We start from the raw sequence: 25,747 nt of genomic DNA, 5'->3' as shown, positions 1-25,747 counted from the left end.
CCAAAATAGTCATATACCCCAACATCTCACAGTCCCCAACTGCGTGCATCTTTGACAACAGCCAATTGTTGTCCTGTTTTGAACCTTCTATTTTGAGAAATATCCTGAGCATTGCTTACAAAGGCAAAAAGATAGCACACAACTCTTAGTTTAATACAAGAATATTTGTGCTTATATTTATAAACACATGGTTATGTCTGTTCTGTCTTTGGTGGCATTTACTAAGGAAGGCTTTAATAAAGCAAACACACACACACATATACTGTTGAATTATGACTAGCAGTGTGAAGCAACCTAAAAGAGCAATGGCAGAAATCTGCAACTGTGAATTGAGTGCTGTCACCTACCGGTGAACTCATGGACTCTTTCAGTTTAGATCTGTAGAGCATCCATCGGTAATGCAGGTCCTCCAAATCTTCAGAATTTCCAATGACAGGTTGAAGATGAAAAAGATCCTCAAAAAGACGCTGGCCATCAGGCACATGAGACTGAAGATCCTGCAGGCAAAGACAAGATCAGCAGCAACTCAGAATTCAAGAAAGCCCAACTTTTTAAATCTAGCATTTGAAAGAACAGTGGCACTAAATCAAACTACTGGGTATTCTGAAATAGTGCATTTATTTTTGTTATTGCTTTTTTGGCCTGAAATGATGTAAAAGGGTCCACTCATCTGCAGGACTCCTGTAGCCTCAGATATTTCTGTTAGTTTAATTTCTTACAGCATCTGTTGTCATTGCATCTGGCTATATTCAACAGGAGTGAGGCCACATACCAGACACTGATTTTAATCAGTTTCTTTTCATGAACACCTTTACCATACTACACTGAAAATGGCCAATCCAACAGCTACAGCCAGGATGCTCCCTTCCCTTCTACCACTCCAGCTCTGGCAGACCTTTCTTATAGAAGGGGTGAAATACTTGTCCTAAATTCCTTAGCTTCATCTACTCTAGAGTCTCCTAAAGCAGATGGTGTAGCGTTGGAGGGTTTTCTGAGGTTTTGAGAGGAAGGGCATTATTGTGTTTGTTGGTTTTTTGGGGAGGGGGGAGAGGGGTTGTTAGGTGGTTGGGGGATGTGTGGGTTTTTGGGTTTTGTTTGGTTTTGGTTTTTAATTCTGTAAGAATTTGCACTTATTGCAAACTTCTTTCCACCTTCATCTCCTGAAAACTAACCTCCAGTTTGCTCTGGCGTGCCTTAATTTCCTCTTCAGAAGATGAAGTCACAGCAAGAATTTTGGTCAGTTTGGTGTTTTCTCCTTGCAACCACTCTTCAAAGTCGTGTAGGAGCTTCAAGTCGCTGCTTGTATTTTGCCCTTCTCCTGTCTTCTCCTAGGTTACAGGACAATGGGAACAAAAGCATTACTGTTATGTCAGATGTTTCCTCTCGAGTCCTAATTGCAAGATCTTAACCTCCAACTTTGTAATTTATAGTATCAGATGAAGCCAATAAAATTGTTCCTGTATAGCTGATATGAAGACAGATAATAGTCTCCCTCTTACCTGCTTATGGTTGGGATCTGCATCTAAAAGAGGGAAGGCAGGTCCAGATATCAGTCTGTTGTCCACAAATGCTATTTTCTTCTTCTTCTTACCAGCCACTGGTATATTTATCTTCCACTTTTTAAGAAGACTTGAAAACACAAAGCCAGAGACATCAGTGCAGTAAAACATTTAATGATGAGACATCCACTTTTGAGTGGGGCTATGGGGACACCTCTGGTGAAACAGCACTCTTATTACTATACTATTATTACTATTAATAGCATTATTACTATTAAAGTTATTTCCAACAGCTTTTTAACAAAGTAAGTAAGTCAAAGCAGTACCAGTCCTCTAGTTCTAACATTTCCAAGTGTTTTGTTTTCTTTATTCAGGGGAGTGAGGGACTAAAGAACCCACTACCTTGACAATATACCTTCCTGTCTGGTAACAGCAGGCAGTATAATCAAGCCTTCCTCAATTTAGTCATTCCATTTTTATGCCTGTTGTGACACTATGTATGAATATATTCACACATGTAGCACGGTATTAAATTTTAATACAGACCAGAAAATATGAGCAGCAGTTTGACACTGCGTAGTGAAGGCAAAATAAGTCCACATTTGCCAGCTGAGAGAGGATTTTAGCTCAGTTTATACCCTTGCGGGTTTGCAAAAGGCACAAATCTCCAGTGCAGATATAGCCTCCTTGGAGGCATCTCCAGCTCAGACAGCAAGGAGAACAGGAAGGTGAGGCAGAACAGAAGTCACTCAGTCCTGTTTCCTCTGACATGGACTGGTAGCGCAAGGGTGAGCCAGATCCTACGGAGACACTGCCTACTCCAAGCATGAGGTAAAGGAAACTTCATAGACTGCTCTGGTCTCCAGGTTCTCTAAAATGTTTTCTTGAAAGTAACGATTTCCAGCTTACAAACAATTAATAAAATCTCTTCTTGCTCATAGCATTGTAACCTAGCTGTCCACTTCCACAGCACACAGCATAAAGCATTAAGTGTGTCTGGTCAGTCTAAAGCACAGTAAAGAGCATCTCCTTGAAGGGACAAGAGGAAGATGTACATAAACACTTACGCAGCTGACATCTCCTTCAGTGATCTCCATGACTCCTCCAGCTGATCCAGCTCTGCCTGGACATGGGCAGTCTCCTCTGGAGAAGAATTCTCCATGACCAGCTGGCCATGAGCTTCCACCAGGTACAGCTGGATCTCCTTATCTGGAAGTTCAGCTAGCCATCTCTGAAAGATACAGCCCTTACAGTTACTTCTAGGTATCCTGGGTAAAGCACAGGCTGTATCAGAATGAAGGCCATGTTCAGTCCAGGACTATGCTGGTTCTGTTAGCACTAGCCAGAAAAAAAAATGCTGTGGATTCTTGCAAAGAGCCAACATAGGTAAAAGAGCTGATGGCAAAACGTAAAGGGCACAAGCTGTCAACGCACCCCTTCTGTAGCCTTCCCATGAGATATCTTTGTCTCCTGTATGAAGGCCAAAACTTTCAGCTGAAGTAACCTGCCAGAGTGAACCTAGCGTGCAAAATACTGCTACACAGGGAAAAGCTAGTAGCTGTGGCACAGCTCAGTTCAACACAGCATAAGGTTAGCTAACAGGGTAATAACGTTCAATGTATCGACGGCCGCATGCAGGCAAAGATAAGTATTGTCCAGAGGGATGGCCCTGGCAGGAAGAGCTCTTCTTAAAACTGCCTGTCCTTTGGTAATACTTTATCCATCTCAACAACTCTTAGCCATTTCTCACTGTTCTTGTCTTTTACCTAGCTCCACAGCCCACAACACAGGACAAAGCAGGGATGGAGCAGCAACCAAACAGTTATCACAGGAGGAACAAACCATCATTGTTCTTCCCAGTTGGGAAACCCTCACCAGAAAACCCCTGTCCTTAATGTCTGAATGCTGCAAAGTGACTAATTAACATCTTACAATAAGATGCTTTTCTCACCTCAAGGTCTGCCACCCTGCCCTCAGTGTTCTGCTCTCCATCAGCATCCTGGTAGGAGACAATCTTCTCCGTGGTTGCTGAAATCCACTGCTGAAGGTCTGAGAGTTTGTCATTATATGCCCAATGCTTCTGAATACGCTCTTCACTCTGCTGTATCATCATCTACAAATGACAAAAGTATATCAGCAACTAAACACATACAAAAAGCAGTTTTATTACTGGATCAAACACTGTGACTTCTGGCACAGAATCAATGGGCAACAAGGAAAAAAGCAACTGTCAGTGAGACACAAAAGAACTTTGTCCTTTAGCATCAGTTGCATAGAAAACATCTACAAGCTCGTGCAGACCTGAATTCAGCCACATGAAGGGTGGGGGGCATTACGTATTAGAATAGCTCCCTTCATTTTCAGCTGAAACAGAATAAAGAATATGTTTGGATTTTTTACACCCCAGTCAATATTAAATACATCTTACACTCCCTCAAGCAGAACTGACTGTACACTTTTTTTTTCTTCCAAAAGGCCAGTTCAGCAATAAATAGGATTATTGAGACTGAAACTAGAATTCCACAGCGTATATTAGGGTAACAAAATATCATATGTATTTTTACGGTGACCTGCATAACTAAGGTAATTTTATAAAGCTCTTCTTCTTAGACTACTTTGGAAGGTCCTTTTATAGCTATGTTTACAAGCTACAAAATGCCTCAGGTCAAAACAAGTACTTAGGCAATTGCAACACTTTTCTCTCATTAACTTTTAGGTTACAAAGCTATAAAAACCGAGATGGTTTGGTACAAAAACACTATGCAGGAATCTGTGAAGACCACCAAGCACTTCCATGATAATATAATTATGAGGTCTTTTGGTCAGAAATTTCAGGCCCACTCCAGAAATTAATATAATTATAAAATCTGTGTGGATGGTATCCTATTTCAAAAGGAAATCACACTACAGATAGTCAGACAATCCTGGAAGAAGTTGTCAAAGTCATAAAAATTCTATGCCTTCTTCCCCTGAAATGAAAATACGTGTCACTTAAAGCTTACAATCTCAAAGATGTTTTTAAACGTTTTTAAATAGTGGCAACTGACAATTCCTCAAGCAACTAAAAACTTTTCCATATGTTACCTCCAATGATCTCTTCAGAGCCTGAGAGTCAGATGAAAGTTGGTTCATTTCATGTCTGTGTGTTGTATTTGACTGAACAAGCTTCTCTACGTCCTCCATTTGAATTGCAAGCTCTGCCAAGTCATCTTGGATCATCTGCAGAGGTAAAGACAGATTCCGTATGGGTGATGTGCTAGATATGGAATGGATTTCCACAAAACATACACTAAAGCTTCATTTAACAGTGTGAGGACAGAAAACAGGAACAATCACTGTCATTAAGAAAATTAATTGTTTTGATGTCTAGGAGTAAATGTTTCCAAAAGAAATGGTTGGATGTCCTTACGTGCTACCAGTTGATAACAAAGAAGGTAAGTTGCTGAGAAGCTGCCAGAGGAGACATAGTATAATCAGCTAAGTACTATAAAGAAAACTATGGTGACAACACCCCTGTGGTCACCAAGGGTGAAGTGGCACCATACAGCTTATATAGGTATCACTGTAGGTCACCATGGCAAAAAGGAAGAGTCTCAGCCCCTCTCTCTTGCCCCCCTGCTCTTCTCTCCCCTCTCCCAGCTATGTAGTCTCACTGCTTGCCTTGAGCAGGCTTTACTGCATGTTGAACCGTTTGCTGAATCAGTTCAAACACTAACCAAGTGGAAAATTATCATCTTTTTCTGTTACTTTTTTCTTATCTTGGCCAGCTCAATCAGCCTGTGAAGTAAATCCAGCACATGTCAAAGCAGTGACGAAAGAGCAGGATGGGACGCAGGTGGTGGGACAATGGGAAGTCCCTGCTTTTGAAGGGAGTTAGATTGGCTCAAGTCATCTTGTGCAGTTTCACTCCTAGTGGGAAGTATCAGGATAAATTTTCTTTAGCAGTAAAACTAGCCCAAGAAGGTGTGGCACCAACAGCTTTCAGCTGCTTGCTCCTTCTCTCAAGCTCAGTTGCCATTTCTTCAGCTGCATTGCTTTGATTTCATTTACTCCATGATATGAAGTGGACCAAATGAAATTATCTAATATACAATCAATTGAGGGGACAAGGTACTGAATTCCTAATGTTGATAAATTATGAACAAAACAGGACCACAGTTAACTAAGGATATCACGGTCAAACATTAGTGTAATGTACCTGGAGTCTCTGAAGTTGTGTCTTCTTACCCAAGAGGTCAGGCCGTGGTTCCCTCTCTAGATCTAATTTGGCTTTAATGGCAGATAATTTCTTCTGCAAAGGTGTGAAACCAGCGTCAAAATCCTTATGTTGCGATATCAAGTTCTAGACAGAGAGAGAAGAAAAAGATTCCAGCATTTAACATATATCCCTTGGCATTATCTTTTGTCAATGTCTAGTTCATACTCAGAACAAACCCCAAGCTACACTATGCATCAGACCACAAATTTATTTGAATATTTGACCAACCTAGGAAAAGGATTGGGCACAGCTAGTTAGTACTAAATTTACATCTATAAAACTGGCTTAGTAAAAGACTGATCACTGTTTTTGTCACAGGTAAAGACTGTATATGGGCTTTGAGGCTCACCTGGAGTTTGCTCTTGCTTTGCAGCAGACTTTTGTGTAGAATTTCTCTCTCCTTTGAAGCTTCAGCTACTTCTTGCAGGAAAGACTCTGCTTTTTCCTCACCAAGGACACTGTTTAGCAAATCTTTCTTCAGCTGTAATGTCATCAACTTCTCTTTGAACTGGGAGCTTTCAACTAGAGCAGCCTACAAGATAAAAATTCTTCCAGTGAAATCATAACAAAAATTTAAAAATCATATAACCATATTATTCTCACACAAATCACACAACCAAACCAGTATGACAAAGTCAGGTAAAAACAGCATGCTGGGCTGACAAGGGGTAACAGAAGGTACCTGGACAGTGCCCAGTTAAAGGAAAAGTCTTCCTGATAATGTTAGAAGCATCAGGGCTGCATCCATTTTGTGAACAGAAATAGAGGAAAGCTGTGCTATGGAAAGAGTTGTCTGTGCAGAGCAGAGGCCTAAACAACCAACAGAAAGGACAGCTTGAATGCTCATTCTGAGGATAAACTCCATCCCTGTTCACAGACACATTTATTCTGGAGATGACATGGATGACTAAGCAACAAACACACCTTGCTGCACATGCTGCACCTGCTGCACATGCAGAAATCATCCATTATAATCCCATGACTATGCTACTACACACTTCTTAACAGAATCCACAGGCTTCCTGTCCAGGGAGATCTGGGCTAATGCTAAACAATATTAGCATCACTGTTAAAGATATCTAGCACTTTAATTCAGCCTAGTCAGTTGACAACTTCTGTTAACCAAACGGAGGGCAGAAAGTAAGACATTCTGCTACACTTGGAGCTAAGCATTGACCTCCATATGCGAGGTTTCCTGCCGTACTGGAAAGGCAGTTCCAGCTGCTGATGTCCAGCAGCTGTATTCACGCAGCTGCCGGCATAGCTTGGGCAAACACAAACCAAGTATCAGTTTCTGAATTTAGTAACAGGTTTGCTACCTCAATGTGAGCCAGTGCTGGCTCAGGAGTCTTCAGGAGCATTTGGACTGATGGCTTCCACTGTTCAAAATCTTGCAGAGGATTTTGGAAGAGTCTTCTCAGCTGGGTTTCTGTATCAGTGCTCATTTTAGATGCCTTGCTTCTAACACTGCAAGGATAAAGTGACAGCAGAGAGAAGGGTTATGAAGAAATCCAAGTCCAAACACAAGGCATGAATTAACACAACACTTGTGTGTAAACTGTATCCTACACAAAAGCCTCAGCCTTTTTTTACTCTCTGAGCCTGGTGTTGCGTACTGACAGCTGCTCTGTCAGTCAGAGACATCCAACAAAACTTTATTTATACACCACGGGACACATTCGTCTCTAGTGCAACTGTGGATCAGGAATTACTGTGCCTTTCTAGCAGCCAGCAGCCTCCCTGTCTAACGCGATCTTTTTTGGCTGCTATTACCAGCATGATTTAACAAATCCTGTTATTGGCACAGTCTCACTGACTGATGGGAGGAACAAGCCAAGAGCGTCTAGAATTTAACTGGAGTTGCCTCTGTTGTTTTACATATTGTCAAGTCTTTGTTTGTTTAAAAAATTACGTTAAGAAATCTTTGATCACCCTATGTTACCTACCAAAATACATTTTTTCAGATATAAATTTTAAAAATTTTGCAAAACCACTTGTATTTATATTAATATATAGGTGATTCTGATAAAAGCTTTGTATTTATATATATGTATACACATACACGCACAGCTATGTGTGTGCATATGTACTGAAAATAAAATAAAATCAGCACACATCCATTAAATATCTAGGCTTCTATTATAAAGGCTTATCCAAAATACAGCTGAGTAACAAGGCCTAGCAGTGATACACCCCATGCAGCTGCCTCCTGTTTTTCTCAGCTTTCCTGACCTCCCAGTTTGCAGAATCCTATTTTATATGGCAGAAAGCAGCCCAAACTATATGTTCATATGGGAACAGTATCCTGCAAATTCACAAGACGGGCAGGCAAGAGCAATGCCAATCAAGATTAATACTGCCTTTCTATAAATACAGAAAGAATAACCTTACCTGTGTCGCTGGGACGTTACAGAGCTAAACAAAGGGAAGCCTGCAAAGGCCAAAATCTCCGCAAATATAAAGTTCTGACATTACACGTCCTTCGCCATTTGCTCTGCTGCCCCTGCCAGGCTCAGCGTGAAGCTGCCAGACTTCGCAAAGAAGCTTTGGAGAGAAGCTGGCAAAAGAGCAGCTGCCATTTTCTACTGAGAGACAAGTCCCCTGCATTCTCTGCTTCTCTTTCAATATTGTTTACTTGTTAGTTTTTAAACTGAAATCCTTTCCCATAATGAACTAAAACCCTTCCAGCAGGACAGCATACCATGCACTGGATGGAGGAAAAGAAGCTTGGATATAGTAAAAACACTGACCTTTCTTTTTCCTTAAAAAAAAAACCACAAACCAAACAAATCCTTTCTTCTAGTTTGCAAAATTTGCTGCAGCTCCTTTACTTCCTGATTCCAGGCAGCCTGGAAACGGAAACACTGAAGTCTGGGGAGAGGCTGAACTTTCAGAGTTTCCAACCCAAGGCAAGTTGAAAACAGGAATCATGAGTATATGTTGCCAGAAGAAGGGGAATAAACTCTGCCAAATAATTGCTAAGGCTGGTGAGTCACCACAACAAATTCAACAAGGGAGGGCCATAATTCTTCTGAACCGTTTACTACTACAGCTCCTGTCCTGATTTTCTAGTTGCTGTCATGAAAGGCAAGCAAAATACATAAATTATTATTATAAAATGCAAAGAAGATCACACTAGTTGCCAACAATCTAATTTTCTGCAAACCATACACAGCATTAACGATGTCAGATTGTTGCTTGAAAATGGCCAGCAGCCTACAGCTCCTAGCAAATGGCTAAAATTACAGGTTTACTGAAATGCGGAGGCGGATGCAATTAGCAAAAGCCTTTCTTTTCTGCCTGTCACCTACAATCAGATGGCATATCACTTTTTTCTTAGACCTCTGTCAATCCCTTCAATATCTGAGAAAATATTCCCCCCACCACCCCCGGCATAATCAGGCTTCCCACTACCTTTGATACAGCTGTATTGTGGAGACAACACTCTCAGTGTGTTGCTGCGCATCTTGGGAAAACCGTAGCAGCTCCTTAAGCTGAGCCTTCAGCCTCTCAACCTTGGACTCTTCTGCAGCCAGAGCTTTTCTCGTTGCCTTGATCATAAAAATAATGAACAGGTTACACCTTATGTAGTGTCTGGCACATGAAATGAAGAGATAAGGCTGTGTCTCAGGGCGTTCACAAGTCCCCTTTCTGATGCCTTTTTTCCTGGTTTTAAGGAATATAGACTTCACTAAGGCAGAAAACATTCTTGGGAACAGTTTTGTTCCTGCAGGCTTTCTCTCCTCTCCTCACACTGCCCAGCCTCTGCATCTGATCTGCAGGGTTCACTGTTTGAACAGAGTGAATCACAAACAGACCCAGTTTCAGTTCACTGACTGCAGTATGTAACGAGATGCATTTTTGGAGCAGTCTTAACTGCATCTGTTTGCATGAACAGCTCTTTCTCAAAGACTCACATAGACAGAATGTTAATTCTAGGGTGACGTAGGGAAACAAAACCAACAAAAAAACATGCAAATGTAGCTGGATTGAACCAGCCTCTATTTTGTGGATCTTTTTTGCATATACGTTCCCCAGCTAGTCCTGCTGAGCTCTAGATACACAAACAGCAATTAAAGGCATTTTGAGAAGAGATAATAAATGCAAAATCAGCCCTTAAGAGGAAATGAGTGGTAAAGATTCTTATCTGCTTTATTTGTGACAAACCTTCTGCACTCATTTTCGCAACAGATTGATTTTAGTGTAAATACTGGATTGCTACAAACTTGGGACTCCTTAGGAATGAAGATGTCTCTGCTGGTAAAGGAATACAGGTACCCACCTTACACAGATGAAGGATATAATATAGAAATGGTCTTACCAAATACCCCAGAAATACGTGTATTTGTGCGTGCATGTATATGTATGCATGTATCTGTATATAAAGTGAGGGATTATTTTCCCGCTTCTTTTTAAGCAGAGAAACTTGTGTTGTTTACTCTGTACTGTGGTGCTCTTTTTGCATATGGTCCCTTTGAACTCAAGATTTTAGGTATACAAAGGGTAACAACTTACACTGCATTTTCTCCACAGAGTTACGAACTCATCTTCAGTCTTTTCCCCTTCCCCAGAGTCCAGATAATTTTCTAGTCTCTGTAGATCTTTTCTCAACTCCTGGACATCTGCTTCTAATTGTCTGACTTGGGAGTTATAGGCACTTTCTGACTGTTGGATCTTGAGCAATCTCTCCTCCTCCTCACTACTCAGCAGTTTCAACTTCTCCAAGGCTTTTCTTAGGTCTTCGAGTTCATCCTTCATTCTCTCAGCTCCGAGTGGGGAGGTATTATGAATCACCTCTGCACACTGATTTTCAAGGCGCTTCCACTCCTTTCCTCCACTTCTAATGGTTTTGGCAATTTCCTACACAAATAAGTTAAATAAAGATTAGCTGCAGGAATGAGAAGCTGGGGAAAAAAGCTGAAAGCAGTAGGAAAAAAAGACCAGCTCCCCCGTTCGTAAATATTTTGTTCTTCACTTCTTATTTTAATATACATATTTTTTCAAGTGACCAGAAGCCAGGGTTGGTGATTTGATTGTCTTCTGAGTGATACTAACTGCCATGATTCTGAAAATACTGGCACTCATAAATACTTGTCACCTGAAGTCCCTGACAAAGAAAAGAGGAGCTGTAGGCACTATGAAATAATAAGCCATATCTCCGGGACATTTAAAGCTAAACAGTTTAAGCAGTGGCACCAAAATATCAGATACTGTTCTCAAAACCGGTATTTTTATCACCAGTTCTAAACTCTCAAAATCTGTGAGCCTTCAGGCTCTATTTGTATTATGTTTACCAAATACAATTTGTTTAAACAAGTTTAAAGAACAAGATTCTCAAAGAATCACATAAAGGTAGGAAATCAGGCTTTAAGAAAAATAACAGACCAGGCTGTGACTTACGCTACAGTTGGGAGAACCAAATGTACTAACAGTTTTAGGACCTAGCAATCACCACCTTATTTTGTTCATGCAATTCTTTTCTGAAGTACACCCTTGTGCAGTTTGAGAAGCATATACAGGCATGAAGAACATACAGTCCCAGCTCTTTGTTAGAATTGTTTACAGACCTTCAATGACTTTAACTTGTCCTCTGCTGAAGACTTGGTTGCTTCTGCAATGCAGCAGTTTAATCTTTCTCTTACACCATCCAGCCACGATTGAAACTGGCTGACATTAGTGCTGTACTGCTCATGTTCCTTGGTTATCTTTTCAAGCAGTTTCACTCTTCTCTGTAACAAGAGACATCAGAAGCTGAGGACAGTGCTTATCTGGCTCTTTTTCCTTTACAATGTAACCCAGAAGTCATATAAACAAGAGTCCCTTTCCACGAGCCCCGATAGTGCTTGGCCTCCACAGGAATTCACAGTTCACCTCAAGAAACAGAACACGGAAGGACATAAAGGCTTGTCCCCAGCTGGGTCATGCTGCAGGCTCTCAATGGCAAGCCTCTGAGGAGACAAACTGCAAGATCCTCTCCAGTGAAATTTCTAGACTCTCCTTTCCAAAACTTCCTAATCTTTCATTAGAAAAAGAGAAGGGACAGAAGTCTGCTTGTGGTTTTTACTTTGGCAGACAAGCAGTTATGTTCCCCGTGCTGCTTAAAAATAAAGATAAGCACACAACAGATCAGCTGATCAAAACCAGAATAAAAGAGGCTGCACTAGGGGCATGCACATTGGTTTAAAGTGTTCATTATTTAAGCAGGCTGTACCAAAAGTGACCATAACCTTCAATCATGTAGCTCAGGAACTTTCCTACTTACTCAATTAGCAGATCACAAACTATCAGAGACCTCGGAAGCAAATTTGAGCCTACGCGAAGCAGGCTTCATTTTCTGAGTTACTGTGCGTGCACCCTACAACCGACCGTCCCTGAACTTACAGCGACCGGCACATCCTAAGCTGCCCCCCACTGACCCAGCCTGGCACCCCTCACAATGGGGCAGGGGCACATTTGCTTAGACTATGCCTGTTTGCCAGCTGAAGTTTAGGCCTTGCTGATGGAAATTTTACACAAATCCCAAAGAATCCTGCCCAGTTGTTTCACCAGTATAATATCCAACCTAAGTATTATTTCCTACAACAACAGACTGACTTTTTTCCTGCTTTTCACCACTTGGCATGGAGATCTATTGATGTACCCTATGGTTACAATAGAAAAAACCATACTCATTGCACAATCCATTTAGGGCTTGCAGCACCCTTGAAAGGCTTTGCTGTCACAGCCAACGGGCTAAGCTTCATTTTGCGTAACATGGGACATATCCCATGCCCCCGAGCAGAGCTTCATCCCAGCTGTCCTCCACAGAGTAGGATGATAGCTGCAATGGTGGGCAGAGTTTCAAAGTCCTCTCTGTGTTCCCCTTGTCTGTGTGAGGCTCTGGGCATGTCCTCACACCCGTCAACCTGCCTGAGGTGGCAGTGGGCCATCACCGTCCGGTCAGCCTTTCTCCAGCGAGGCCAGCAGAAAGGTGGCATGAGCATCAGTCAGACAGAACCTCACGTGTGCTGTGGAGTGGTGAACCCTCTGGGACTTTGCCCTTCACCTTTGCGACCAGTTAGGTTCCCAGTGCAGTACAAAGCCACCATTCTCCAGGTGCCACAACACCAGTCTGGTTTCCACACTGCCACAGTAATCTCTGCTGACTTGTGCAAATCAAGAGCAACCCCCCTAAAGTTAGTTGTCTTGATTTGGGAAAAAAATGGGACAGCTAAGGGACAACTGCTTCCCTTGGAGGACAAAATGCTGCCCACTTATTAGGGCAGGATCTTTAATAGCACCACCTATGCAAACATGGGTTTGGATGAGACCAAAAAGCAGAATGATGACTGCAGACTTCCACAGCCAAGATGTATCCAGCAGAACACCTCACTTGTTCACTAAATCCCCTTGCCTTGATTCTCAAATCTGCAGAGGTGTAGACAGCTTAAATGATTCTCACCTTGACCTCAAGTTAGAGATGAAGAATGCAATCTTATAGCAGCATAAATGGGCCAAATGTCAAAGTCAAACAAGTCAGCCCAAGCCTATTGATTCCAGGCAATCAGGCTAATTTGTTGCACCGACAGAAGCTCCAAACATGTCAGAATAACAAACTGGGGCTATTATTAAAATCAGAAGTCTTACACTACTATATAGAGGGTTAAGAAGGAAGTTTAAATGACCCACCCCTGGCCGGGCTATCCAGCCAAAACAAAGGAGAGCACATTTTTGATACTCCTGCTGGTCCGTGAGGTCAAGGAAGAGATTCCCTGGATGTGGACAGACTGTGCTAGCTGTCAAACAAAAGGCTTACAAAGACCTGCCTGCCTCACTCCTCCCCAGAGGTTCGGCAGGAAAACTAATGATGGAAAATATGGTATCACTTGCTTCTGTTAGGTTAGCTGTTCTGGGAGCAGGACAATGTTAAAGTCAGTCTCCACATGCACTTGGTTAATGCGAGGAGACATTAGGCAAGGACGTGGCCCTGGAAAGAGTGACAGCAGCAACGGGAAAAGAATGGGTTTGCCATGGGCTGCAGAGGAAGAGGTGTGTCTGGGCAAAATACAGCGAGCCCTGGGTACCCAAGGAGGGTAGACAGAGGCATAAGAAACCCTCTCCCCTAAGCTCCCCTTACAGGCAGCAAAGGCAAACAAGCCTCCTCTGGAAGGCAATCTAGAGCAGATAAAGCAAGTTCCTGCTTTAAATCCCTCTGTGGAATCTCAGGTTGGGTACAGAAAACTCTTGTAGCCCTTCCTGGAGCTTTTAGTCTTAGCTCTTGGGTATGTGATGGTTGGCATTATAAATATCTAGGTTTCAGTTACCAAAGACAACATGAACTGAAATTCACTTGATGTACTCAGACATATTTGATATATTTGACTAAGTATCAACCTACTATATATCAGAACTTTTTTTTCATCTTCAGTCATCATTTATGCTAAAACTCACAACCGTCTACCTCTGCATGTTGTTATTTTACCAAGGGAAACCATATAGGAAATGGCTGCCACATCTAAAAATATTCCTGTCAATGTAATTAAAAGAAAATTATGTGCTTTTAAAATTTGAGAATGATAAGGACACATGTTAGCACTAGGAAAAAAAAACCCACCATTTGCTCATACCAGAGAAGCACAGTCACAGACAAACCATTTAAGAAACGCTGTCCAAGAGTTTGCCTTCTGATAGAGCCAGACAACTGCACGGGATCTAAAAATGCTCTTCAAACACAAGTGCAATCGGCAAACACCAGAGAGCCTCCTCTGGGAGGCAGCTCAGGCATTCAGTTGGCATCTGCAAGTCACATTTAGCCTGGCCTCTCATCATGTGAGGGGCCGGAGCAATCCCCTTACAACTCCCACGTCCCTTTCATTCATTTCTCCCTCCTGTTGGAAGAGGTGGCAGGGCTTCTCTAACTAGTGTTAATACTTGCCAACAAGATTCCCAAGGTGCCTGTAACCTTGGCATTAGCTAATGAACTCTGCTTACTTCAGCTGCAAAATCCAAGGCTTCCCAACTCCCTTCCTTGTTCCACACCTCCTGAAAGAGGGATTTCTTAGCTGTATTCTCTCACTCCATCCTTCTATGAAATGTGGTATTTGTAACCAATGCCAAAGAAAAGCTTTTTCTAGCATCTCAGTTGGCTGCAGTCATAAAGACATATTTTGTCTAAGTACTACAAGGCACTTCCTGATCTCATTTACACCAGCATGTATCCATGTCATTTAGAGAAATTATACTATGTCAAACCAGTCTCAGAGAGGTCAGATTCTGGCTCTGATTATTCAAATGACTTGTCTGAAAGAACTGCCTATTAAAATAGCTAATGACTCTCCTGCTTCAAAACCAAAGACAAGTTTTCATTAGAAGGGAGTGAATGAGAATTTAAAATGGAAATCTAGAAAGACAACATCTGAATTCCCAGGAACCTTCTTATTCATAAATCCATTTGCCTTGCAATGAACAGATCTACCTTTAAAAAGAAATAAATTTAAAAAAAAATCAACACTGAGGCTCAAGTCTGTTGATGGCTTTACAGCCTCTCTGTGGCAGCTGCAGTTACAAAATTTCCAAATACACTCTGGTTTTTGAAAAGACATTAGCAGAAGTTTTATCTTTATGGCTAAAAAATATCTGAATTTCATGCTTATGAAAGGTGCCAGCTTGGGGTTGTTTTGGTTTTTTTGTACTTCTGAGGTTCAGGGTGCTGTTCTTTAAAACAATAGAAGTATTTGTAGAGCAAGCAGAGCAATGGCATGAGCATCCTAATGTTGTGATTCTTCCAGTGTAATCTGAAGTTAACTTTGTACAACAGCCCCCAGGGAGGGAAAGCATACATCACTGTCAGGCTCCGGTTCTGGATTGGGGTGTAAGTGTGGGAACAGATAGAAAGCAACATTATGACAGAGGCAGACAGCAGAACCAGTGTAATGAAAAGGATTCATATTTGCACCAGGTAATTCCAGCCTATGGAACCCTTGGAAGCCACTGTGAGACAAAGGCTAGATTTTCATCTCTATATGTTTGGGATAGATGTGTCTCCATATGTATATATTTCAAATATCCCTTTGAGCATTTCTATTGATATACGCTAATAAGAAACTGAATTCTGCTGCCCAGCTGCAGATGTCTGCCCCTCAGTCATGACACATGGTCCAATCCTGTCTTTACCTGAGCTTTAGAAGTGACACATATTAGCCTTATCTGAAATCTTTACCCAGGAATGGGGTCATTGGCATTGAAAGATGAACTAGGATGTCTTACACCTGCCTATTTAATAACTTTTCAAGATGGAAAATTAGCATCAGGCAAAAATTAGTAACTGTATGCAGTGAAGATCTTTCAGATAATGGAACTGGCTAGTTGAGCAGAGCGTTGGGCCACAGCACACTCCCACCTCGATGTTTCCCAGTTCTGCAGGCAGGGAGTGCTGCTGTGGATCTGAACTAATGCTACTTCCTCCAGCAAGGGTGCATGCAATGCTCCCCGGCTCTGGGAATGAGTACTTCGCATGTCTTTATACAAGGATCAGTAATGTGCTGAAAGATGAGGAACAATTCAAACTTTATATAGAGATCACCTAAACCAAGGTTTAGGTTCACTAGGTCACAGCAAGCAGCTTGCAGTTACTTTACAACAACACACTATAAAGCACAGTGTAAGAGCATCCCAATCAGCAGCTTATCTTGGGAGATGATGGCTGCTGCAAACAGTCCACTGATGGAAAGAGTGGGTCCTCCGCTCTGTTTCTTTCTGCAGTCCTACCAGGGAAGCCCTATCACTCAAGAAGCAGATAGCAAACAACACTGTATATTGGTGAAATCTGAACACCTCCCACTCTTTATAGGTGTACCTGGGCTTCTTCCCTGATTCCTTCGTATTCCACACTCATTTTCTTCTGAACATCCTCATCAACGCTGGGGTCACCTATCCTGCTGAACAAGGAAGCACCTTCCTCTAGCAGTCTTTCCAGCAGGACTGACTGATTTAAGACATCATTCAGCAGAACCTGAGCATGGCTCAGCTGCCACTGCTTCTCCTTTAAGCCAAGCTGCAACTCAATGTCAGGCTCCAAGGTCACCCTCATGTTGTGAATCCACACGTAAAACGCATCTTGGGCTTTCAGGTACTCAATCCAGCACAGCCAGACCCACTCAATACGGCTGTTGGGGAGAGCAAGAAGAGAGGAGTTAGATGAAATTATGATGGGAACAGTGGGAACTGGCAAGCTCAAAAGGCCTTCAAAGCAAAGGGCAAGAGCAATTTTAAGCTGCTCTGACTTCAGAGGGCCCAAATTAACTTCCCAGGTCCTCCCTGCTCCAGGGAGTGAACATTCTGTACCAACGTCCCTGTGCCTGGCCAAACTTACCATTCCAGACCATGAGGTGGGCTGGGCTGTGAAGGCAGAGAGCACTGAGGTCCCTCTGACCCTCTCTCCCCACACTGTCCCCAATGTGTTCGTGGGAATGGGATTAGCAGTGATTGCTGTCAACAATCCAGGCAGCAGGGAGAGGCAGGAAGCACTTTATGGAAGCACTGGATGAGACAACTGCCTCAACACACGAAATAGCAGCCTTGTGCAAAGGGTACCTTTGTCTTACCTGTGACAGTGAGTAATGTATATGGCTGTCTCTTCCCACAAGGCTTTAATGGCTTTCAGTTTAGACAGCACCTCACGCTTCTTATCCTCACTGACGCTGCGAAGAGCAGCATCTGCCTTCACAAGAATCAAGTCGATTTTCAAATTGCCTTCTGGTTCCAGTGCGCGTATTTTCTACAAGAAAAACAAATGAGACTGAAAGCATGAAAAGAAATCAAGTGTAATTGATTAAACTCAAACTTTGCTTTTACCCAGGTATCATGAAGACCTGCTGCAAAACTTCTCCTGAAAGGAAAACATGAAATTTTCTTCAGATTTGTTTATTCTTAAACATCCCAAAGAACCGAATTTATTTGAAAACCACGTAGTGGCTGAAAACCACTTAAGTTAGCTACAAAACCCAGATCATCTTCTATCAAATACCTGTGGCTGTGTTTCCACTGCTGTAATAAAGTTACAGCACTATTTTCCCACATGCCAGTCATTCTCCCCCACCTGTCAAAGAATGTAGAGGCAATCTCCACAGGGTATACTGCAACATCTCAATTTTAAGCTCTGCTATAAGAAATCATGAAGCATATTACAAAGGTTTCCTACTGCAAATCAAAGTTGGCTCAGAAAACAAGCCAAGAGAAATTAACTAGTGGAATTTTCTGCCTGCTACCAAATTTTGCTTTGACCCTAAACTGCTAAGTTATGAATAGGTGAAAATGTATATCTTTCACAAATTGGAATGCCAGGAACGGAAAGTTAAGCCATCTAAATTTAAGTAGACTCTCTTCCTCTACCCAGAGATGGAAAATCAGCACAAGTTCTGTACAATGTAACACATTAATTATGTCCCAATTTGCAAGTCAGTTTTCAGCAGCACGTTATCCAAACTTTTGATACCATCAGATTAACTTTCCTTGCTGTTCTTCCACAAACTCCTGGCAAACTGCAGGCTTTCAAGTTTGGAGGAGAAGGCTTCTATAATGAATATACTGAGAGCCTCAAAATCAGCAACTCCTTTTGCAAAGATCAGGCCTATGGGATTTGTTCAAAAAAATCATGTCAGTTATTGCAAAGGTGAGACCAAATCACAGGCCTTTGGATCTCTAGTCTCGCGTTCTGGGAAAAGACTGTTCCTTTGGCATGTTACATAGCACATCTGCATGTGACATACAAACAGGTGCTTGGATGAACTATCCACTGTGAAAAGTGTAAAAGAATCCAGGAAAGCAGGGCAAAGGGTAGGGCAGGGAAAGAAAATAAAATTCCCAGCAGGAAGAATTTAAGAGTAAAGCTGTATTCTAAGCCTGACATTTTTCTAGCAAGTGAAAGCAAACAACAGCTGGAGAGAAAGCGGTGGCTGTACAGGCAGTTTTCTTTTTCAAATCTGTTTTGTTAAATGATTGCTATCTTTGGCTGGCATTTTCATTAACACATTAACAGAAAATAAACCACAGGAAGGAAGCATAAAAAAAAACATCAAGCCAGATGCAAAAAAGGAACTGAAAAATGATCACTGGATTTGAAAACAGCCAATAGGTGAAGCAGTGAGCATATCACAAAGACGCATGAGCTGGACAGGAAAGCCAGGCCCAGAAAGGAGGCAGGATGATGGAGCAGGAGGTGGATAATGTGCACACAGGAAGAGAGAACAGACACTTTTTATTCTTCAGAATGATGAATTTCCAAAGTCTGAATTGAAATTTTTTTCTGACATGATTTTTGCAAGTTATAGACCTCCTTCAAAGCCCACAGAAGTCAACAGGCTTCAGTTCAGGCCATATTAAATCACCACAAACCTCTAAACCTTACATCTTCTTATCTCTGCCCTGAATGCACCCCTTTTGCCAAACTACCACTCTTCCTACTTCAGTTCTTGTGTTTCTTGAATGTTTTTTGAGAGTGTACATATTATAGACACCCAGACAAAAGGAATGGGTGAAAATAATTCAAGGGCAGAAATAAATCCTTAGACCAAGACAAAATAGTTCAGTTTTTCATGACTGACAGGCAAGTCTAGCCATCATCCATCACTCCATGAACAGTCTCTATATTATGCCAGAAGCAAGATCCAGCCGCTAATGAGCCACAGTTAAGGAAAAAGGCTGAAGACATTTCTGTACAACCATGTAAACTACCTCATCCTCCATGTAAGCCTGCAACATTTTTCTGGAGTTGTTAAACTTCAGAAGCAGCAGTCCAAACACAAGCAGACACACACACAAAAAGAGACTTTTGGGTAAATAATGATGGGAAAGATTTGGCCAATTAATTCAAAGAACAGACTAGTTGGAATTAAATGCAATATAAATACAAAAATAGTTTCAGTGTTAATCATAAAATACCAGCGCTCCCTCTAATCATGAATCGTAGAGATGGGGCAAACAGGAGTATTTCACTCTTTGAGATTACAAGACCAAGATAACATCTAATAAGACTTTAAATTAAGGAATGTGAAATCACAGTAAGACAGCAGGCACAATCTGCAATGGGATCTCCGTGAGAAGTGTTATATGCGAGACTAAGTAAGACCAGAAAAAAATGAAAACATTTACCTTTTTGTTAGACAGATTATAAAGGGCAACTGTAAACCCTGTTATCGTCAGGGTTTGTGGAAAAGGGCAAGGTGATTACTCTGCAACAGCCCATTACTAGGACAATGCAATCTTTCTCTAGCAGTGCCAGAGTCCTGCAGAAGACAGAACACTAATGTGATCTTATTCTCTTGCACTATATGCTGGAGTTTTGCAAATCACTATCTGGTAATTGCAAGCAGCAACTCAATTGTTTCAGGTTTGAGCATGCTCATAGGAAAGCATGAACATTTTAACTTGTGAAACCTGCTGCTAGTTTTGCAAATCAATTTGAAAAGCTTGGAAGCCTGTGATATCAAATTTCCTTTTTCTATGATATCTGTAAACATTTTGCAGACAGAAAAATCAGAATACTGATGTAAACCCACCCAGACAGGACCAATATTTCAGCAAGCAGGGGGAGCTGACAGCTTCCGAGTGGAAAACTCCAGAGTTCACAGCAATAGCTGCTGTAACAATGCCAGCAGTGACAGCCACCTCTGAACCGCTCCAACACTCTTCCCTTACCTTAGTCTCTCTTAGTCTGGCTTCTAGGGCAGATCGAGGTCCCTTGGTGTTGTCATTGATCCTCAGTTTCTCTTGGATGGCCTTCATCCAAGCTTCTGCATTCTCCACGCTACTGTCAAATTCATCCTGTAGCTGCTGAGTCATTGCATTCAAAGAAGCTGAAAAGATATGAAGAAAGGAAGTAAGTAGGCTTTGTTTACAACTTAAACAGGAATACATTCAAGGCAATCTAAAGGAGCAAGGGAGAAAATCTAATGATGTTGTGGCTTTCATTTTTAATAATAATACCAAAAAATGTACCAGTATCGCGATTCAGTTCAGCACAGAGAACACATTCACACTGCAGCTTTTCCAAATGAAAATATACCAGGAAATAAAAAGAAGGTGGGGAACTGTAGGAGGCTTCATTCAGTAAGCAGATTTAATTCAGAGTTTTCAAATGAGATTAATATGGTGTTTGTGGTGTATTCCAGATTGGCTACACCAGTCACAAACACTTTCTGCTTCTTCCCAGAGCCCAGTCAGTACAAAACTCTCCCAGTGCCCTCCCAGGCACATGTATTGAGTACCTGCCACCAGACTAACAAAACACTTCAGCGCACGCTGAACGCAGAGGTATATAAACCCTTTAAAACCGGTGAGATCAGGAGCAGATGCTTAGGCCCTCAGTTAACTTGCTCTACTGAGACCATGGAGAGGTTATCCGAATGCACATGCAGTGAATCCAGGATACACAGACAATGGGAACTGGCCAGCAACTGCCAAGACAAACCACTCACAAGCCACCACATGGGAATATCAACACTGATGGATTTCTTCTTTTGCCACCTCTTTTATTCCAAGCTTTTAATTTCCCCCTTCCTCTCTCATTGCTGCTTCCCAATCAGTGGGAGGGTATGATGGTTGTTGGTTGCTCTGTTGATGTACTCTTGTGTCTTCTGTGTTCAGAGCATGAATTCTCTGCTGCCCAGATGGCCTCCTTTGTGCCCCTACAATAGAGAAGAGCCATCCTACGCTCACCCTTAGGCGCTGCCATCCTAAACTTGACTAATAAGGATGAACCATAACAAATCCCACTGTAGGTCAGCTCCGCTGAAGTGAACAGAAAGATAGCCATTGACATTAAATGGGTTTGGATCACATCCTACAACTACTGCCAGCCAAGCAGTCAGTGTCTCTTGGTGAACAGTGAATTAAAATGTTCTTCCCTTTTGTTATTCATCACTGAAATATTCTTGCAGCGCAAAGTTTGAGGCTTAATTACTGAACCCAAGTTTGCTGTGCAGAATTCATCCCACAGCAGCCCCTCAGTCTCCATGAAACAATTCACATGGAAGAAAGTGCACAGTGTGAGAGGCAGAGCACAGCTCTTGGCGAATCTGGACCAGTGGCATTTTGTAACCACTTTAACTCTCAGCAGCTTAGTCTTTACAAGGGAGAGCCATCCTTCTTCTGCCCACTGGCAGAAAGCTTCCCACCATCCTGCTGGTGTGTTCCAGTTCATGAGCTAAAGGGATACATGCAATATTAGCTGTCCTCTCCTGTAGCTCCCAGCTTACCTTGTTCCACATTAGACCAGAGGAAACAAAATGTTAGTGTGCACAACACTGATGTCAGGCCACAGAAAGTCTAAATGGTTGCTTCTCAGCCTTCAGCAGGCTTTTTGCTCAACAGGACCCAAAACAGTGTGAGAGAACCGCACCTACAGAGCAGCTACTGCATCACCCACCAGCATTACTGGAGCAGAGGCTGGGTCAGCCCTCCATGCGCAGACAAGCGGAGCTGCATTTGCATGGGAGAGCGAATTCCTCCCTAAGTGAGAGATGTCAGACAGGGCAGAACCCAAAGCTGTAACTCTCAGAGCCAGAGGGCAGTTTTAAAAAGTGTGACCTCACCTCAAAAAGATTAAAGAATAGAACAAGATGTACTGGATGTAGTGAGAGTGTTGTGATATGACACAGCTACTCTCTCTCTCAAATGTAAAAAATATGACAGGATATGTAATCAAAGCTAAAGGAATTGACTTACATTAGTTAGAGACATAAGGATGAAGCCAGCTATAGGAGTAATGTTATTCTCAGTGGACTGCTAGACAGTTGTATCCTTCACCAACTATTACTGGCCCAGAGCTGATGTTTCTGAACTATAACAATCCAACCCTCAGAAAAGAGCACACATCTCTATAGCTGAATGATCAACTCATTTTCACGTTAACATTCTCATTATATCCAGTAGCTGTAGAGGGACTGTCCCCTAAACTTTCCTTGTTACATACATACATTTCTAGGCAAATAGTTTCTGAATGCATGAGCGTAAGCTGTGGCCATTCCAGTTATACTATTGTGAAACAAAAACTCACAGTACATTTGCTGGAAAGACTCTGATGAGGAGCGGCATTAATTTCCTGGGACAGGTTTCTATTCCTGGCAACATCCATATCGTATTTAAAATTGGCTTCAGGTCTCCAGTCATGGAGTAGCCAGTACAGAATGTTACATTACCCTAGTCCTATTTCTTACAAAAAGTAGAGGGCAACCAAACATGGTTAACCAGCGGTGGAAAACCTACTGTCATTGAACAAAACCCCACTCACACTCTGACCTCATGCTGCTCTCCTGTGAGCACAAGGGTTTTCTGTCCAAAACCCACAGATACACAAACCCACGCCACACACACAGGCGTTCCATGTAAGCAGCCAACACACAAAACCATGAAAAAATGTTAATTCAATATTAAGATCACCAGCTTGCAAAGGAAGAGAAACATGTTGCTGCTCCTATGGCCTGCATAACATCACTGACCGATTTTGACCAAGTAACTCCTACACCTAGCACCATAAAGATGATTACATTTCGCACAGACTCTGACCCAATGCCCAGGCAGATTACATGGTAGTTATGACCTGCAATACCTGATGTGGATTTGGGCTGCCTCTCGAGATCGACTGTGTCCTGTCCTCCCTCCTTCCCCCACAGCAGGCAGACACACCCTGGCTGAAACAATCGGCTGTGGTGTTCTGGAGCCAGCTGTGGTGTGCTGGAGCCAGCTGTGGTGTGCCAGAGCCTTTTGGGAGCCTTCCCAGGCATGCAAGGAAAAAGTATGTCTTCTGACTTCTTGCCTGCTTGGGAGGAAGAGCTGTTGACTATCAGAAATTTGGCAAGATCTGTTATTTTTTTGCAAACACTCCTAAAGCCGGGATATATGGGTAACAACTGCCCCATGCAGCACTACAGGCTTGGGCCAGAGCGGCTGGAGAGCTGTCTGGTGGAAAAGGGCCTGGGGTGCTGGTTGACAGCCGGCTGAACATGAACCAGCAGTGTGCCCAGGTGGCCAAGGCAACTAACAGCATCCTGGCTTGTATCAGACACAGTGTGGCCAGCAGGACCAGGGCAGTGACCGTCCCCCTATACTCAGCACTGGTGAGGCCGCAGCTCGAATCCTGTGTCAAGGTTTAGGTCTCTCACTACAAGAGGGACGTAGAGGTGCTGGAGCGTGTTCAGGGAAGGGCAACGAAGATGGTGAAAGGTCTAGTGAACAAGTCCTGTGAGGAGCAGCTGAGGGAACTGGGGATGTTTGTCTGGAGGAGGCTCAGGGGGGATCTTATTGCTCTCTGCAGCTACCTGAAAGGAGGCTGCAGCAAGGCGGGTATTGGTCTCTTCTTCCAAGCGATAGGACGAGAGGAAACAATCTCAAGTTGTACCAGGAGAGGTTTAGATTTGATATTAGGAAAAACTTCTTCACAGAAAGGGTGGTCAAACACTGGAACAAGCTGCCCAGGGATGTGGTGGAATCACCATCCCTGGAAGTGTTTAAAAAATGCATAGATGTGGACTTTCATAATCATACAGGTCTTTTCCAACCTAAATGATTCTATAAATGACTGCTGCATGAATGTTAATGAATTAACAGTATTTACCCCATTTCTGCAGCATCATTGGGACTAAATGATTGAGCAATACTTCTGGACATGAAATTCAAGGCTCTGATCAGTACAAGAAATACAAAGGAGACATAGCAGCTCCTGGAACAGACATGAGGGGTTCAGCTGTGCGAAGCCAGCATTCACACACCATCCTGCAACAGCAGCAGACCGTTAGGGCTACCTGTACCGTGGTGCGACAGCCCCTGTCCCAGGCCACGGGCTCAGTCGCTAGGATCCCACTGCGCCACAGAAAGCCTCCCCTTAATCACAGGTGCAGTCCTCTGAGCAATTAGTACAAAAATATTTCCATCATCATAATTTTCAAATGCAGGTAGCTGTTCAAAACAGCTCTTCATTTTAATACCACTTGAATCGGTGTATTAATTCATACAGTGGAAGGCGTATTTATACTGCAGAAAGCATTTAGCATCTCCATACATATGTTACTAAATGAGGGTAATAACTATGCATAAGAAATTCTGGCATAGATAATGTGAAGCTGAGCAAAAACAAGTCCAAATGCAATAACACTGTCACTTAGTAGAGGTAAGGAAGAAGCATATTTCAGGGTGCCGAACACCGCTGACCCGGGACAGCTCCTGCAGCATGTCCAGAGGCTATATATAACAGAAACAGGTAAGTAAGACACAAATTAGCTCCAGAATCCTTTAGCTGAACCTCTCCCACAACACCAGCCTTCCTACCTTCTCTGAATCGCTCTCCATGGCCCCCAAAACACCAGTCGGCAGCACCTGGGTAGGCACACATGTTTCAGTGCCACAGAGGCCATGATGCCTCAACCCCTGCCCAGCTGCTCTGCCAGACCCACTGCACGCCTGCAGCACAAGCAGGGCTTGTACTGGGCTGCCCGTGGCTTGGGCACGGGATATCTGCACCTTGGGAAGAAAGACAAACTCCTGTAGCAACACACACCTGCCTCAGATCAGCATGACCCCTCTCTCCCTCTCGTATCCAGGACAGGAGGATGGGAACTCAGAGGATTGTGACCCATCGCCTGTTCCCAAACTCCTTGAGGAGGAGGGGCAGCTGGCAGGGTGCTGGGGCACACACACTGTCCCTCTAGCTTGCCCATGGGCCGCAGGCAGAATACCCCATCACGAATTAATGGCATCCAAAGCAACAGCAAGACAGGTTTTGCTTATGAAACATGCTCAGCTCCTGAGCTCTGACCGGTTTATGCTGGGCTGGGCTGGGATGAAGAGGTACAGAGGCAGCCTTGTATCAACTGTGGTCTTGGAGTAGTCTTGCTGAAAAAGCACATAAATTAATTAGCTGACTGCTCTGCATTATAGCTCTTGGAGCCACTGGAATGGTAGCAGTGCCACGGAGGGGCAGGGATGTGCCTGGGTCTCCATGGCAGACCCTGACACAGTG

The 25,747-nt window shown here is 42.9% G+C and overlaps 1 protein-coding gene across 6 annotated transcripts in view; it reads right to left on the bottom strand.

The window, feature by feature from the left end:
* The window catches only part of SYNE3 (spectrin repeat containing nuclear envelope family member 3), an 86,398-nt gene that overhangs the window by 29,971 nt on the left and 30,680 nt on the right, over positions 1-25,747 (bottom strand). For all 6 annotated transcript variants that reach the window (XM_040602381.1, XM_040602380.1, XM_040602384.1 and 3 more), the window contains 15 exons: positions 20,431-20,588; positions 17,340-17,512; positions 16,592-16,901; positions 11,325-11,486; positions 10,273-10,617; positions 9,172-9,308; positions 7,077-7,224; positions 6,107-6,289; positions 5,698-5,841; positions 4,584-4,718; positions 3,451-3,612; positions 2,567-2,730; positions 1,500-1,629; positions 1,173-1,328; positions 348-497 (listed from right to left, as the gene is read on the bottom strand). In XM_040602381.1, the coding sequence (XP_040458315.1) occupies positions 348-497; positions 1,173-1,328; positions 1,500-1,629; positions 2,567-2,730; positions 3,451-3,612; positions 4,584-4,718; positions 5,698-5,841; positions 6,107-6,289; positions 7,077-7,224; positions 9,172-9,308; positions 10,273-10,617; positions 11,325-11,486; positions 16,592-16,901; positions 17,340-17,512; positions 20,431-20,574 (2,643 nt within the window). In that variant the 5' untranslated portion in view covers positions 20,575-20,588. The remainder of the gene's footprint in view (positions 1-347; positions 498-1,172; positions 1,329-1,499; positions 1,630-2,566; positions 2,731-3,450; positions 3,613-4,583; positions 4,719-5,697; positions 5,842-6,106; positions 6,290-7,076; positions 7,225-9,171; positions 9,309-10,272; positions 10,618-11,324; positions 11,487-16,591; positions 16,902-17,339; positions 17,513-20,430; positions 20,589-25,747) is intronic.

Source organism: Falco naumanni, chromosome 7, assembly GCF_017639655.2.
Source record: "Falco naumanni isolate bFalNau1 chromosome 7, bFalNau1.pat, whole genome shotgun sequence".
Taxonomy (NCBI): domain Eukaryota; kingdom Metazoa; phylum Chordata; class Aves; order Falconiformes; family Falconidae; genus Falco; species Falco naumanni.
Note: the sequence above shows the minus strand (reverse complement) of the source record. Positions and strands in the feature narration are given on the sequence as shown.